At 45.9% G+C, this 17,610-nt stretch overlaps 1 protein-coding gene across 1 annotated transcript; it reads right to left on the bottom strand.

The window, feature by feature from the left end:
- Nucleotides 1-10,245: 10,245 nt before the first annotated feature.
- On the bottom strand, nt 10,246-17,459 carry cotl1 (coactosin-like F-actin binding protein 1). The gene is made up of 4 exons (XM_061077354.1): nt 16,996-17,459; nt 16,062-16,144; nt 11,580-11,737; nt 10,246-10,381 (listed from the first exon to the last, which is right to left on the bottom strand). The coding sequence occupies exons 1-4, from the start codon at nt 17,070-17,072 to the stop codon at nt 10,271-10,273; spliced, it is 429 nt and encodes a 142-aa protein (XP_060933337.1). The 5' UTR covers nt 17,073-17,459; the 3' UTR covers nt 10,246-10,270.
- Nucleotides 17,460-17,610: the final 151 nt, after the last annotated feature.

Genomic DNA, 17,610 nt, shown 5'->3' with positions numbered 1-17,610 from the left:
AATGGACAGGACCAGAACATGTGTCCCAGAGACACCACAGCCTGGTGGTCTCCAGTGGGACAGACAGTTTATCATGAGATGAAAGTAGTCAACACAGTAAACTTTAGTAAAGATCTCTTTCTTGTGACCTGAGAGTTTTCCAGAACTCATTGTACAACAGGAACAGTGAGTTCCTATGTGTGTAATTTCCCTGTGTCTGTACAAACTTTGCATGTGTGCACTGAAGGATTTGAATTAGTCCGACACGCTGCTGAGTCTGAGCAGATTGTGATGATTTACAGTAAATGCAATAAATAAATGCAAACAATGAACAACGTCCAGCTGCAGCTGAGATCCATATTGACTATATGAGTTTGTATCAGTTGTTTTTTAAAGTTTATTAAGTTAATTTGTATGTATTTTTAATTGTGTGCACTTTGTTACTATTTTTTGAGATGTGCTATATAAATAAATAAAGTGTTATCCTCATTATTAATATTATTATTATTAGTACTAGAAGTAGTAGCAGTAGTAGTAGTTGTAGTAGCAGTAGTAGTAGTAGTAGTGGTAGTAGTAGTAGTAGTAGTAGTAGTAGTAGTAGTAGTAGTAGTAGTAGTAGTAGCAGTAGCAGTAGTATTAGTATTAGTACTAGTAGTAGTAGTACTAGTTGTAGAAGTAGTAGTAGTAGTAGTACTAGTAGTAGTAGAAGTAGTAGTAGTAGTAGTACTAGTAGTAGTAGTACTAGTAGGAGCAGTAGTAGTAGTATTAGTATTAGTAGAAGTAGTAGTAGTACTAGTAGTAGTAGCAGCAGTAGTAGTAGTAGCAGCAGCAGTAGTAGAAGTAGTAGTAGTCGTAGTAGTACTAGTAGTAGCAGTAGTAGTAGTGGTAGTGGTAGTAGTAGTAGTAGTAGTAGTAGTAGTAGTAGTAGAAGTAGTAGTAGCAGTAGTAGTAGTAGTAGTAGTACTAGTACTAGTAGTACTAGTAGTAGCAGTAGTAGTAGTGGTAGTAGTACTAGTAGTAGTAGTAGCAGTCGTAGTAGAAGTAGTAGTAGTAGTATTCGTATTAGTACTAGTAGTATTACTAGTAGTATTACTAGTAGTAGCAGTAGTAGTAGTGGTAGTAGCAGTAGTACTAGTAGCAGAAGTAGTAGTAGTACTAGTAGCAGAAGTAGTAGTAGTGGTATATTAGACACATGGGAAGTTGTGGTTCATTAGCATTTAGTGTTCGAATGCAACTGACTCATCTTGAAGGAACAAAAACTATTTCATGTGTCAGTTAAAGACGGAAACACGTCCATGAGTCTCACACTATTCATGTAACCTAACACACACACACACACACACGCACACACACACACACACACACACACACACACGCACGCACGCACGCACGCACGCACGCACGCACACACACACACACACACACACACACACACACACACACACACACACACACACGCACGCACGCACACACACACATGCCCACACACACACACACACACACACAGCTTTCTGTGACGGCAGCTGGTTCAGTTCCTGATCACCTCCACAAAAAGACCCTGGGTTCAGCCATTGTGTTGTTGCCGTGGCGACGTGGGGCGATGGGCCTGTGTGGTGGAGCTTTTGAAGAAGTGTAGATATTTAAGGGATGGGTGTGTGTGTTTTTTCTCCAGAGTCACTCCACCCTTCATCCGTGAGCTTTAGAGAAGTAGGTGTGTGTCTTTCTCTATTTGCTGCGGCTGAACTCGTCTCATTGGCAGAAAGTGAACGAGACGCTTCTCAAACCAGAAAGTTGCTGAAAGTGAGTAAATAAGAATTTGCTGAGATCATCTAAATCAAACTGCATCAACGTATTCGTATTCATCTGGTTTGTTCTTCTTCGTCCTCGTAACAAACCACAGTCCACCGCTCGGTGTCGGAGGCTCCAGTTGACCCGAGCCTGGATTGATGGTGATATTAGCCGAGTCCTTCACAGAGTCATTAACATGCACAGCCACTCTCCTCATTGTTATTTAAGTGTGTGTGGAGGCAGTTGACCTTTCAGTTCCTCGCCGGCTGCAGGTTCGGCAATAAATAAACGGCTCTTTACCGGTTGTCACTGATTTGTGCAGAGCAGAGTTATCGTCTAATTAAGACGAGAGCAGCGTCCAATCAGAACTGTTACGATTAGAACGAGTCAATCTTTTGTCTTATGGTATTTTTGAATGAATTTTCATACAAACAACTTCACCACCGACACTGGGCTCATTCTGTGTGTCTGTTCAATTCTCCCGCAATGACATGAATGATATGTAGGTATGTTGTATTTATTGCGTTTTTATGTTTCTATGTCCATTGTTTGCACCAATAACCAGAGCAAATTCCTTGTATGTGTAAACGTACTTGGCAATAAAATACTTCTGATTCTGATTCTGATTCTGTGAGTCATGTTGCTGTTCACCCCTCGGAAATATGTGAATTCATTCTTTCTGTAAGAATAAAATACATTTACTCAGCATTTAGAATTTCAAATTGCTTTTATTTTGGGTTTCTTAAGAAATGTCCTGAACTTGACAAGTGAACGTGAACATTTAATCTTCACCAGGAAGAAAAAACATGACATGAATATGAAAACTCATCCCTGTGGATTCTCTCCGTCTTGTGAGCGGAACAGGAAGTGAACTCTTCAGTTTCCTGTCGACAGACACAGATTAGAACGTCTGCTTGGTTCCAGTTCGGTTGTTTGTTCAGTGCTCGGAATGAAAGAGGAGAAGTTATCACCAATGCACTTTTCTTCACTTTGTTTTCTGCTTATTGACATTAAGTGAGAGAGATTTTTCATTATGGACCAATTCTACAGACTGAGCTAAATGATGACATTGTTAAACAATGACAATCACAAAAACATATGTATGTATGTGTATACAAGTATAGATAATATAATAATCTACATAGTGATAGAGGGAACAATAACAGATAAGAAAAGATAAATAAACAGTGATAAAGATGATATGAAAATGCTCCTTCAAATGTGTCCTTTCATCCCTGAGATATGACGCCTCCATCGGTTACAACCCGTCCCAGAATGCATTGTGTTTCAGTGTCATGGAGCTACTGGATGTGTCAGGAGACGAGACGTGCGATGCTCGAGGCTTCAACTCGACCAAACAGCTCACGGTACAAATGGATAAAAAAACAACAAAGGGCTTTAAAACGTTCTTGTCGTGTCCGACCTCCGCTCTGTTGCTAGGAAACAGCAGCGAGCTGGTGACGGCCATCACAGGAATCCTCCCCAGACCCGACTCGCTCTCGCTCTAAACACAAGCTGCTGCTTTTCACAGGTGATTGATTGATCTGGAGTACCGCCTCCTGCTGGACTGGAGCTAAACGGGTTTTCATACAAATTTATTTAACAGATCTTTAGACGCACGAAGATCCCAGGACTATAGAGTTCTACATTCTATACATAAAAATGACGTGACTAATAGAGTATTAGCTTTAATATGAGAGGTGATGTTTCGCAGAGATGGAAAACCAACAGTGACACCACAGCAAACAGACGTCCCATTGTGTCCCAGTGTGTAAACTGGGAGCGCTGGTGTGAGGCGGGAGAATGAAGTGGCCCTCGGCTCGTTAGTGTCTGTGCCAGCACGGCTACACACTGGCACACAGGACCATTCACACTCACCGTCCCCTATTCACATGGCCCGGACCAATAATGAAAAGAGACCCCCCCCCCCTCCCCTCTCTCTCTTCCCACCCCTCGCCCAGTCGGGGTTCCTCAAACAGAAAGAAGAAGAAAGAAAAAAAAACGCACAATCCAGAAGTGTGTGTGTGTGACTGAAGCTTCTCACACTCGGATTGTTTACATTGATTTACACCGACTGAAAAAATAAACAGGCAACGAACGGAGAGATTTCATTGGTCGACGGCAGACAGTGTAAAAATAAAGATGGACGACGCGTCTCCACGTGGAAACAAAGCCAAAGACTCCGGAGAACGCTGCAGCCATCTTGTGCTTTTCACTTTGTCTGCTGTGTTGGGGGGGGGGATTCACTTTGTTAAATTTATATTATTTTAATATTACTTCGTCCTTGTCGTTTAAACGTTATAGCGCCTCATCATCTGTTATAAAAGACTAAAAACACGTGAGTTGTCGAAGGGAACATTTGGCTTTGTTGAGTAGATTCAACACAGGGGCCCCTGAACACACACACACACACACACACACACACAGACACACACACACACACACACACACACAGGGCCCCCTGCCTGTGTCTTTCTCGGAGGCGATGAGCTCATTCCCTGACCGCGGCGTTGCATCACCCGGCGCTCGTGCACGGGCGACTCAGAGCCGTCTGGACTCAGGACCCGCCCCCCCCCCACACATCCCCACCCCCCCGAGCTGTGACTAACACAACGTTGAATCAGTCAAACACGACATGACACAGATGCAGATTGGAAGCAAACGGCTTTTATTTCAAACTCTAAATGTCCGGGCTTGTGTTTTCATGGCTGAGAATTTACATTAAATACAAAGTTCTTTGTTGTGTCTCTGCACCGGCTTCACCCATTGGTCGGAGGCCTTGTGTTTCAGGTTGTCCGTCCGTCCCAGTCTGATGAACAGGACGTCTTATGATCTAATGATCGTCTTGTAGGGATTCCTTCAAATTTGGTACAAACATTCACTTGGACTCAAGGATCTGATGGAATAAGACATTTTTTGGCCTCATGAACGTGTTTCATCAAGAAAACTCAAGAGAATCGTTTCAAATTTGGCACAAACCTTCATTTAAACCCACAAAGTTACTGATTCGATTTGAGTGGTCAAAGGTCAAATGTTAAAGGCCGAGGTCACCTTGAACTCAAATAGCTTCTTCAACATATCTCAATCTGACGTTTTGACCAGTTTGTTGGACTCAAAGATGAACTGATCAGATTTTAGAGGTCACAGGTGGAAGACTCACAAAGACAGGATATGAATCTGGAAAAAATAAATGACAGAGACTCGTCTGCTCTGGTAATTGTGCTTTTGTTTTAGCAGCTAGTACAAGAATATGATAATTCTGTGTCTGAGAAAGCTCTTGAATGTGCTGAGCGGCTACAAGACAATTGTGCAATGTGCTCCGAGCGAACACATGACCGGCTGTGGGCTGTGAGCTATGCTGCTGTGCTGAGGAGTCTGAGGAATGCAGGAAGGATCCCAGTGGTCTCGCTCTGCAGGAACCGATCCGACAGAATCTGAGCGTAACGCTGCTGACGGAAGGTTTGTGGTCTCAGCTCGTCGCTCGGTGACGTTTACACAGCAAAAAATACAGCAATAGTGACAAATTCACTCATGCACAGAGTGTGTGTCTGCTGCACTAAGACTGGAGATCGGTATTTACCGTCTCACACACCGGATCTGTCAGGACACGCAGAAGAGGAGCAAGGCCGAGTGGGAGGAGCCACAGCTTCATACTTCAAAACCAGCCGAGCGAGACGATACTGACATGTAGGATTTGTTAAGTGTTTGCTGAGTTTGCTAACATCGGCCAATTAGCGATAAACGTTAAGTAGAGCTGAGGCGGAATGTCGACGTTTTGCAGGTTTTGATTTGTGGAAAAATGGAAATGAAAAAATGGAAATTCTGACTTGATAGCGATACTTAAAGAACGATTGTACATGAAGATGGAGGATAGCTCGCCAGAAGCCAAATCGCCTGGATCGCCCCCTGGTGGCTGGCGGCTGTACAGGTCGTAGGCCCCGCCTCCTCCATGTTAGCAGACATGGACCAAACTGAAAAGTCATTGTTCACATATAATACAGACTCGTTACTTCTACGGGAGAAAATAAGATTGTTTCTTGAATTCAGGCCCAAACTTCTGAGAACCGAAAAAAAATTGGTTTCTCAGGATTAAGAAAAGGAAGCAACGTTTAGAACTTGGCATCGTCTGCATAATATGAGATGGATGTTGAAACTTCCTCATAGCAGAACCGAATAAAGTGAAGGAGGAGTTCTGATCGTCTGACTCAACCTGACCACAGACGCCCATCTGACAAGAATCTAGCTTTTCAACGTTTGTTACAGTAAGTGTGAGGATCAAAATAGTCAAAACAATCAGTCAGTGTTATTTATGGATGGAAATAGAGTGAAAACACATGATTCCTCTTTCTGCCAGGGACCCTGGACCCCTCAAGGACCCCTGGGGGGGGGGGGGGGGGGGACCAGGGCCCCACTAGGAGAGCCCCTGAAATAAAGAACAAGGAATTTGTTCTCTACGCTCAAGCCTGAAATGAAGTTATTAACCATATAAGTATGGCTCCTTCCAACTGTCACCTGTTTCAACTAGCCTGAACACACACACACACAAATGCACACACAGACACACACACACACACACACAGTAACTTAAGCTTACACTAGACCCTCCCAGCTTACTTAAAGCCACAGTGAGATACTCCAGAGCTACATCATTACACAACCTGCCGTCAGTCCCAGAGATCAGACGCCTTCACTCATCCTGCTGCAGCCATGTTCCATCGTTCACACAAACCCATGAAACCCATCCATGTGAGTGCAGTAACACAATCACACACACACACAGACACACACACACACACACAGACACACACTGGTGGTGGAGCTGGGAGCCATCGACCGACCTCCAGACCAGCGGCCCTCACTGGAGCAACGACATGGAAAAGAGACAATTAGTCGATTGAATGAAACTCAATGAGCAGCCGTGGTCGACCTCCGTCGTGGACACGCTGACCTCTGACCCGACGCACCTGCGCCCGACGGGAGCACGAGCACGAGAGGCTTACCCACCGTGGATTAAGTCATTAGGAAAGTGTTTAACTGTCACACCCTCATCATCAGTGAGGAAGAGTGACTGATCTCAGGGCAGTGATGTCTGTGAAGCATCTGATTGGACGTTACCGAGCAGCAGGAAACTCACCAGCTTATAAGATGAACAAGTGACTTAGTAATAAAATGCCTTTGAAAGATTAACATTTAATGAGTGACTCATTCATTTATCGAGGTCAAACCACATAGTGAGGAACTAATTGAGACGCTGGATGACCAGTGGACTTTGTTTTTCTCGCCCACGGGCTCAAGGCGAGGGTTACAGCCGTATCCATGGCAACCCTTGGGAGTCCCTGAGCGCCGCCGGTTGCCGTGTGGGCTTTGGCTCCGAAAGCACAAGAGGCAGAATGACCTCATCCTGCGCTGACAGAGAAAAGAGATCTGAGAAAGTAAAATACAAACCTGGGTCATGATGCTCCACTTCTTAGAAGTTTTAAAGAATTAGGAGAAATATGAGAAGAGGAAGTTCTTGGTTTCATTATTAAAAATAAGCAGAATAAACTAAACATGAATCAGGATTTAAGTGGAAGCTTTATGAATATTTCAAACTGCTGACGATGCTACATTTCTAGTAAATGTCTTTCTAGTAAAAGTTGGGAAATTGTTATTCAGAGTTGGATTTAATTATTCCGAGGAAATTCGGTCTCTTTCAGAGTTAATCAGTAAGTCAGTGTTGGGGATCAGTGATACCGAATCAGAGCAAAACCTCAGAGGTCAAAGTTCACCAGCGTTTAACATCATGTGAAGCCCGGCTGTTGATTTACTTCACTACAGGAAGCAAACGTTTTATTCATCTCTCGCTCGCATAATCACAAACGTGTGACCGAGCCCTTATGGTGCATTCACACCAAAATACAAAGCCAATAATTAAATAAAATAAAGTCTTTCCGAGCCGTTTCGTCCTCCTAATGCACCCACAGACATCAGCTCTGGATTCTCCTGCATAAGATTTATTTTTGCATCTCAAGAACATAAGATAATCCGAAGTAAAACGTGAAAGTTTAAGATTAAAGTCGAGCTTTAATGGGAACAGAGAACCGGCTGTTGGCTACGAGCTGAGATCCAGGACAAAATGTGCAGGTGCTTCATCTGAAATGTTTAAGTTTAATATTGGAAAGTTTGTAGTTCTTTATGTAGATGAAAAATCAGTTTTTAAAATGCTTAAGGAGGTTATGTTTAAACCCGTCCACGTGTTTATAGGATTTAGAGGAGAGATGATGAAGTTTTTCAACATTTGAACCATTTTCAAAAAGAATAATTCATGGAGCTTGATGGAATTTAATGAGGACTGAGCTCTGTGAGTGACTCTAGGTTATATTGATTTATCTCTTTTTAAAAACAAACTAGATACAATCTCTGTACTTTGTGTAGAACTTATAACATCTTCAAAGTCAACTGAAGGATTATGGAACTATCATGGACACAACCAAACCTTATAAACGTTATAATAACATGTTTTAACCAAACATCTTTCACTTGTGGTTTTGTAAGTTTCAGAGACACACAGAAAAAACTTCAAGACACCAGTTTTGTAAAAGAAAAAACATCAAATTTTATTTTGAAATGATTTTGTGCCAGTTTTCTTTCTTTTTCTTGCATCATTTTTTGAAAATCTCTTCCACCAATATCCTAGACAACAATGCTCTTAAAAATGAAAACAAAGAGGTCAAACCCTTAAGAGAAGATACAATTCATCTCCAAATAAAACAAAATAAAAAAAGTCCTATTTTTGCAGGGGGGAATGAGGGGGGGGGGAGGTTTAAATTAATAAAAAGAGATGCTACAACCGAGACCCGGCTCCTCCTGGGTGCAGATGACAAGCCCAGGCTCGTGCACTGGTGACTCGTGCCAATCTAAGTCCCGCTCACATGTAGGGAGGACAGCCAATCACAGTGTAGTGTCCACAGACTCCCATGATGCCCCTCTCTCCATGGGAGACCAAGGCAGTCAAACACAGTAGGTTACAGTATATCATGGAAACCCATCAGATGAGACAGCGGAGGAAAAGATCTCCGCTGCCGAGGGATCAGGGTCTACGGATTCTGTTCCAGCTCTGGACAAACTCTAACATCAACTACTTCCTACAGAAACTGGAGGAGAAGGTGAACAGTACAAACACAGTAAGACACAGGTGGACCGCTGATAAAAGAGATTCACAGAACAACGCTTGAGTATGAAAACAGGAGGATGAGTCAGAGTCAGCCTGGACCTGGAGGATGGAACAGAAACTCAACTGTCAGGCTTCATGTGAACATGATGAGCTGAGAACCGTCTGGAGATCTTTTCCTCCGGGCGGCTCAGTGCATCACGACTACGAGCATGTTCTGGTGTCAAAGCACACGCCTGCGAGTTGATGCAGCCACTTCATCAGTGATGTCACTTCCTATCCAGTTAAGTTACGAACAGTCTAGCACATGTTCCACCATCACGGTACGACCCTCGAGCTGATCACTTCCTCTCTACAGACCGGGCCGAGGCCTCGATGTTAGCTTCACTCTGCTCAGCTGCTGCGCTGAGATGAGGATGAGTGTGAGATGATGATGCACAGTAGATAACCAACCAGGAGCTGACTGGGGAGAGGGCGGCGGGCGGGAGGAGACCACCTGCTCGAGCGTTTGCATCAAGCCAGGATGAGAACTATCACACACGATGTGTTGTGTCAGAGCGACGGCGTGTGTGCAGAAACAGGATGTAAGAAAACACACAAGCCAATAGGTCTACAGGTCGTTTATCAATATATCTGATTGGTTCAATTGGTCCTAATTACAAGGGAAAACTGATAATTTGTCATTTTACTGGGGGTCACTTGAGGGAAGATTAAGAAACATTCACCGAAATATCGTCAAACTACCAATTTCTATTTGTTTATGTGATTTCTGGTTTGATCTTCTTCTGAAAACTCCCCGGTGACGTCCGAGAGTCTCAGCTTGTTGCCTGGCAACTGCTCCCGTGTCCTTTCTACACTCTTGTTTGTGGACTCGTTGTGTGTCTCACAGCTACACAGCTACACACACAGATGGAGGTGAGTTTGTTCATGCACTCACTTTAAAGCCAGGTGAATATCGAGGGGCACCGGTAACATCTCTGCTGATACACACGATGAGGAAGCTGCTGCAGAGAGATTAAATGAGTTTTCACAATGAGCAATGACCTTATAAGGGCAGCGTACGAGTGTTTGGAACACGCCCCCCCCCCCCCGCTCGGCGGCGTGTTTGCATCGGCTCATTTGCCCGACGCCACTTTGAAAGTGAAATGTTTGTGCTTGGCGCGTGCTTTTCTTATTTCTGCAGGTGACTCCTTCCTGCCACGCCCTCTCCCCAAGAGGTAGCAGCCCTGCCCCAACACCCCCCCCACCCCCCCCCTTATTCCAACCCCGCCAAAACCCTACCCCACCCCGACCCCCTTTCCCTCCACACCCCCCCCCCCGACCCCGACACTTCCAGTGGGATGTGGCTCTTCTCTACTCGGCCTGAGCATCGTAGTTGGCCCCCCCGGCCTTCCTCAGCTCCGTGCGGATGTAGTCCTCGTCCAGCTCCCTCAGGTCACTGATCATGAACTCCTTCGCAAAGTTCTGCAGAAACAAAAACAGGAGGCGACGTGAAGAAGAGGAAGAAACAAAGGATGAATGAATCTGACACCAAACAAATACAACATCAGGTCACAGCGACGGCTGGTGTGAACAACACACAGAGGCTGAGAGTCCGAGCTGGAAGGAACAAGATCCTGATGTTCAACACCAACTCCTCCTCAAGGCCGAGACCTGGTTTATAGCTTCCAACACAAACCAATGACTAGTGGAGAGACTTCACCGGTTTGAACCACATGCGAGTCACAGGGAACTTCCTCTGTTCACCCGTTCAGACCTGATGCAACGTGTGTGCACCTTTAAGACCAGATGTTTGTGAGCCGGTCCCTCGAGATCCACTGTGTTGTTTTAAAGAAACGTGACTGATGAAATACATCGTGATTCACTGAAAGACTTGCAAGAATGGTGCAATGCATCATGGGAGAGGTTTTCCTGTAGTTCTCAGCCTGTTTTAGAGGAAAGCTAAACTAAATGAGGGGAGAAATATCGAAGTAGAAGATTGAGATGAGACGAGGCTCCTGTTGATCAAGTCTCAGTAAGAGACACATCTTTATTTCATGTCTCCATCTGCTTCAGAAGCTAATAAACAAAGGGTTTCTGTAGACGTCTGTAATCGTGGCCCACTCTGGTTTCAGGTGAGATTTACATACAACGTGACTGATGAAATACATAATGATTCACTGAAATACTTGCAAGAAAGGTGCAATGCATCATGGGAAAGGTTTTCCTGTAGTTCTCAGCCTGTTTTAGAGGATAGCTGGTCATCTAAACGAGCAGAGGAGATTTATTTCATGTCTCCATCTGCTTCAGAAGCTAATAAACAAAGGTTTCTGTAGACGTCTCTAATCGTGTCCCACTCACTCACCCCAGGTTTCAGGTGAGATTTGATTCGTCGCCTTCTCTCTCAACGGGTTAAACAAAAGTGGATTTGGACACAAACTAAATGCGCTTTCGATCGTGAGCTCAGATCATTGGAATAAAGCCTCCTTTGTTCTGGTGTTATTTTGCCCACCAGCGTGTATAAATTATTGACACACTTCTCCCACTCGAAGCAGCATTCTGTTGCCACGGTTCCTCTGAACCAGAGGAACCGATCCAGACTCGTTCCTTCACTCGCTCATGATGACAACACTGTGATTTCCTCTCTCTCTCTCTCTCTCTCTCTCACACAGTCACCACTGACCTGCACGATGTCTTTCACCAGAGTCTTGTCGGTGCTGATCTTGGCGCGCTGCAGCCCGCTGATGTTCTCGCCGATCCAGGTGATGAGGGTGAACTTGGCTCGTTTGCTCATGGCGTCGCCCGTCGTGATCCGGATGAAGCCGAACATGCGAGCGTCATCTGAGGGAGGAGACGCAGGAAACTGAATATACAGGTTTCATCATTTCACTTCATCACATCCCAGCAGCAGAACCATCAGGGACTGAAACCAACCGTGACCCAGACTCTGACCTGTCATGTGATGTGAGGTCGTTTGGGTTTCACAGTAAAAAGCTGCAGATTCCACCTTTCAACCAAAGATACTATGAAAAACCTTTTTCAAGCTTTTTCAAAGGGTTGTTTGAGGGTAAAGACCTGGGTTTAGGGTTAGGGTTAGGCATTTAGCTTGGATGGCTAAGGTTGGAAAATGCATTACGCCCATGAGTGTGTGTGTGTGTGTGTGTGTGTGTGTGTGTGTGTGTGTGTCTGTGTGTGTGTGTGCTACCCAGGGCAGATAAAGAGAATGAGATGAAATGTAGGTCTTAGTGCTTTCTGCATCAGCAGAGCGTGTGCGTCCCTGTATGATTATCTTTGTGGGGACCGTCCTCGTGAGGACGTTTACAAACGGCTTCAGGGTTAAACTCAGATTAGAGGCGGGGTCCGGGGGAGGCAGCTTCTCTCGGGTTTAGTTTGGAGTCAGGGGCTAAAGAATGAATTATGTCCTCACAACGATAGGAGCACAAACCCGGGTGTGAGGCATAAGGAGGTATTCAGGTCAATGGACAAAGTCTTTTGTCAGCAGTTGTGTCACAGACGTCCCAGTGGGCACGCCTGTCCCTGTCAGGGTGGTCCGCTACACAGACCACTGGGACGTCTGTGTGAACACACGAGGAAAAACAAAACACGTCTGCTGCTCTTTGCTTCTGACTCAGCGTCCAGCCTCTAATTCACGTTATGAGAGAACTGATGAGACGTTTGCAGTCGAGGACACGATAATAAAAGGAAGAGGACCAGTGGTTTAGGGAACCAGCTTCAGTGACACTCTCATGTCCCTTAAGTCTCCTATAGTGTTAGGAACACTGAATTAAAGTGGAATTTGGGGTGAATTAGACTCAAGATAAGTTCAATATTAATAACCCTCTAATAAGCAGGTAAACAACTCTTTGCAGTCAGTGGACACGTCTTCTTCTACGTCCTCAGATAAACTACAGTCGTGATCAGGAAGTGTTTTTATTTCACCACATTGGACTGAAGGAGACATTCAGCAGAGGCGTGACAAAAAACATTCAGAATCACATCCTCTTTAGCAATCTGTCGATGAAGTAAAAGCTTGTGTCACTGGTGCGATGCTTCGGACTATAGAGTTTTTATTTAGGAAAGTTGTGAACGTGGGTCAGAATATTAAGATAAGATAAGATAAGATAATAATTTATTAGTCCCTCAACTGGGAAATGGACCAACAGGGCATCAGCAAGTAATAAGTAACATGCAGCACTTAATACAAAATATATGAATGTTATAAAACTAATATAAATACAGTGAAAAGACAGGAAACCTATGTGCACTGTGAGAATATGCGACCTACGTCTCCTTCAGGGTGAAGATGTGTTTGAGCAGGACTCACTAATGAAGAAGAATAATTAACGAAGGCTGGTTTAAAAACAGAGACTGCAGTAGTTTGCATCAATAGACAAAAGTCCTCTGGAGACACAACCTAAAGTTGCCCTTGTCCTCTAGACCCACAACAAGTGTGACAGTCGTGCCAATTCAATCAACAACATTCATTTGATTTAGTCGCAGCCTTAACTAAAGCTAACTGGTCTAATCCGTGCTGGTGATATGATAATAAGATCAATCATGTCATAAAAACGTCATTGCAACTAAACAATTGAAGCTGAGACAAGGATATTGGAGTCCAGATCCTGTTTAAAGGTTTGTTGATTCTACGAAGTTGCATTCGGAGTTTTTACAGCAGGACCTGTTTTCCTTTGATGTGCCTGTGATAAAAGGTTTTCCTGGCAGAGACTCAGATTTCAGACGAGCCGCAGAGTCACAGGAGCAGCTAGTGAGGCGTCTTATCAGTCCGTCACAAAGGATATCATTCGTTTCAACACCTTTCCTGGAGCAACACACACACACACACACACACACACACACACACACACACACACACACACACACACACACACACACACACACACACACACACACACACACACACACACACACACTCCTCACTCACTTCCCTCCTCTCTGCTGCAGAGAAAACTGCACTGAATCTACGATGACACAGCAAAAAGAAATGTGCTGAAAGGGACGCTCTGCATGAAGTGACCAAAGGTTGGCAGGTGACACGGCGACTTCCTGTTGACCCTGGCCCCGCCCACGGCGAGTCCCTCTGGAGACACATCCTCGGAACCCGAGCCGTCTCCTGTGGCCTGGGATGTTTTTGATCTGGGATGTTTTTGATCTGACTGCGAGCGGGGGGGGTGGCGAGGTCGGTCGACTCGCTGGATTCTCAAAGTATGAATCACACTGATTTGGGGCGACGCCCACCTTCCCTCACAACTAACACTTACACCTGAATGCCTTCTCATTGGTGGATGTATCTCATGATGCGATCTTCCCTCTCGTGCCAGCACAGAAACCAGGTCGTCGTCTGTATACGACAAATGTCACTCGACAGGTTTCCAATAAATATCGGAGCCTGTTCACGCTCCCCAGAGGATGGGCGGCTTCTACAGCGTTTAGCTCACTCTGATCTGTCCTTTATGTCTCCGTCTGGACCAAATGTCCACTTTGCACTTGAAGATTCAGTTTGTTGCGTGTCATGGGCATAGCAGCCTCTAGGGGTCGCTGTTCTGGCCCACGACCTTCAGGCCTGTTGTTATAATGAAGCAAACAAAGGACTAAGAATGACTCACACAACTCTGAACCAGTGTTTGTTCCAAAGCTTCGGTTGATCTGTTAGTTTTGGTTTCACGTCGTAATTTAGGGACTAAAGACTTTTGTCTGACATACGTACGTCCTGTCGTCATCACCTACGTGGGCGGAGCCTACCTGTACTTGACTCTGATTGGTTCGTAGTCTGGCAAGTGTCTGACGTTGGCGTGTTTTCATTTGAATAAAGAGCTTAGAAAGAAAGTATTGTGATATCATTATAGTTTTACAACCAGCAAATTGAACGTCCTCCTGGTTCAAACATTATATCGTCGGAGATGAAGACGACAATTCAACGGCTGCTAAAAATGTAATATCCGTCAGATTCATCCACTGGGGACAATGAATATTTGTGTTTAATCTTGTCTTCATCCATCCAGTGGATTGTCAACTGTGTCATGTGACACCTTGGCTGGCATTCTCTATTTCCTACATGTGCTGGAAGCAGTTGACCAATCACAAGCAATGGACCAGCTGGCCAATCAGAGCAGACTAGGTTTATCTTAAAGAGACAGGAGCTAAAACCAAGTGTTAGAGACAGAGGCTGAAGAGAGGAGCTGCAGCGCGAACAGACCGAGGAACGGGACGTGTTTCCTGAACATTAGAGCATGAAAACATTCTACAATCATAATTCATAATTAACATTATCAATCTGAAGATGAACAGAATGCGTCTCCTTGAAATGTCGACATTCCAAACCAGCTGTTCTCTACTGCAGACGACCGATCTGCCTCGGCTCCTCCCACACTCTGAGTTCTGCAGAGTTACAACTGCACCACTAAATAAGGAAAACAAGCCGACACACCGAGAGATGTCGGATGTGTGCGTGTCTGTGTGTGTGTGTGCGTGTGTGTGTGTGGGTGTGTGTGTGTGTGTGTGTGTGTGTGTGTGTGTGTGTCATCTCTGAACAGGAACCGACGGCAGCTTGGTTGTTGTGAAGTGATAAATGAGCGATTTCAACATAGGAATGTGAGTTTTATCAGAGAAACAAAAAGTACAGCCCTGAGGGGAGAAGCTTTAGAGACGTGCAGAGCCAGAAACAGCCACACCCATCTGAGCAGATGCTTCACTGCAGACGACACAGACCAGACGACCTTCCATCAGATTGTTTAAACCCACACACACACACACACACACACACTATCTGACCAGGAACACCTCACACCTGATTCCACCGCTCTACACTACACGCCTCCGTGTCAGGATGTTGCTTTCAGATTCAGGCGGGAGATATTTAACTGGTTGGAGAACAACGACTAAAGTTTGCAATCGTCACTCTGGTGAAAGCGTGACCTTTACTGCGTCACCTTGTGAGAAGCGTGCGCGGGATATTGTCGAGGCGATTATGCAATGCAACACACACAGAGAGTTGTGTGCTTTGACAGCAGAGTCCCACGGCTCAAGGCCAATGGGTAAGAGAGCAGAGAGTCTTAAGAGATTAGTGTCCTGGCAAGTGGAGCGGTGGTAGATCGGCTGTTTAACCCCAGAGAGACAGACAGCTGGGGGGGGGTGGTGGGGGGGTTACCTGTGCACATCCTCTTGAAGTCCTCATAGTCGGTGCCTTGTCCTGCGGGGACGATCCTGGGGCCCTCGTACTTGAACGCAGCCCTGCACAGAGACGCAGACACGTTATCACACAACAGACCCCAGATCTGTGGATTCACAGCCACGACATTAAAAACACGTCAAGGCCATTTTTCTATTCTGCAAAATGGAGCAATGCACAAAAAGGCCCGGGACGCCCACGTGGTGCGAGCCGTGTCTAACGTTATCCTCTGAATTCAGGACAAAGGAAATTACTTGTGCCCCGCTGGGCCTGGTCCCCCCCCCCCCCCCTTGGGCCCTGGTGGCGGATCGGTCTGAATCCAGATCCTGCACCGGGGCCTGGATCCAGACCAGATCCTGCCCCCCCCTCCCTCCTCCACCTGCTGCTGGTACAAGCACAGAAAACCCGCAACGCTGCTCTCACGCAATAAGTGGGAAACAACGGGAAACGGCCCCATCGCGTACCCGAGCTGGGCATATTGAACTGCCTTTACATTTCCAGCAATTTAAGAATTCCACGCCCCAAGTACAAAAGAACACGAGTTATACTGCACAGTTTATTGAATAATACACATCATCAGGAGTCTGTCTGTCATTCGGCGTGTTTTTTTAGATGTGTACTGCGCGCATTTGATTGAAATATCACATTTTATCCGAACACTTCCTCTTTCCGCAGCCGCCTCCGCGCACCCGGCAGCGCAGCAGCAGGGCGGGGACGCGCCGTGTGAATCCACGTATTCAAAAGAAATGTCAAAGAAAAACATGTCGTTTATCGTGCTGTGTCACCGCCGAACCAAAGCACGTCCTCTCACCTCTCCGGGGATGTGCTGGTTTCTATGTGCGACACGTTTGATTTAGCGGATTTACGCTTCTAACTAGAATGTCCGCATTCCTCAAGGGGGTCTGGCACTCACCAGCTGGTGTCCGTGTTGTCGTCCCGCACCTCGTTGTAAGCTTCTCTGCAGGCCTCCTTATCGATCTGCGTGGCCATGGCGGCGGGGAACCGGGTGGAGAACCGGGTGGAGAACCGGGTGGAGAACCGGGTGGAGGAGGGTGGAGAACCGGGTGGAGGAGGCTGAAGTCTGCGGGGATGTGCGGCGGTGAACCGGGCTGTGAACCGGGCGCAGGAGGGTGGAGGCTCGGCGGTGATGGAGCAGCGAACTACCGGTGAGTCGGTTACACAACAGGCGTCTGTGGCCGCACTCGGAGCTCTGGAGCCGGCTGGACTCAGCGGAATGAGGCGGCTCCTCTTCCAGCAGCTCGGGTCATTTCCTGGAAGATGGTGGGCGGTGGTGATGCGGCGGCTCGGGCAGGGAGGAGGAGAAGAAGAAGAAGAAGAAGAAGTGATGAGCAGGAAGAAGAAGAAGTAAAGTCCTGACGACCATCAACAGTACCAGGTTGTCAAGGCAACCGAGCGTGCAAGCACAGCTTCCGGTACGAACTGTCACAATAAGACGAACAGCCAGGTGGATGCATGTGTTTCAGAATCAGAATCAGAAGGTATTTATTGCAAAGTTGGTTTACACCTA

This window comes from Limanda limanda, chromosome 8 (assembly GCF_963576545.1).
Source record: "Limanda limanda chromosome 8, fLimLim1.1, whole genome shotgun sequence".
Lineage (NCBI taxonomy): Eukaryota > Metazoa > Chordata > Actinopteri > Pleuronectiformes > Pleuronectidae > Limanda > Limanda limanda.
Note: the sequence above shows the minus strand (reverse complement) of the source record. Positions and strands in the feature narration are given on the sequence as shown.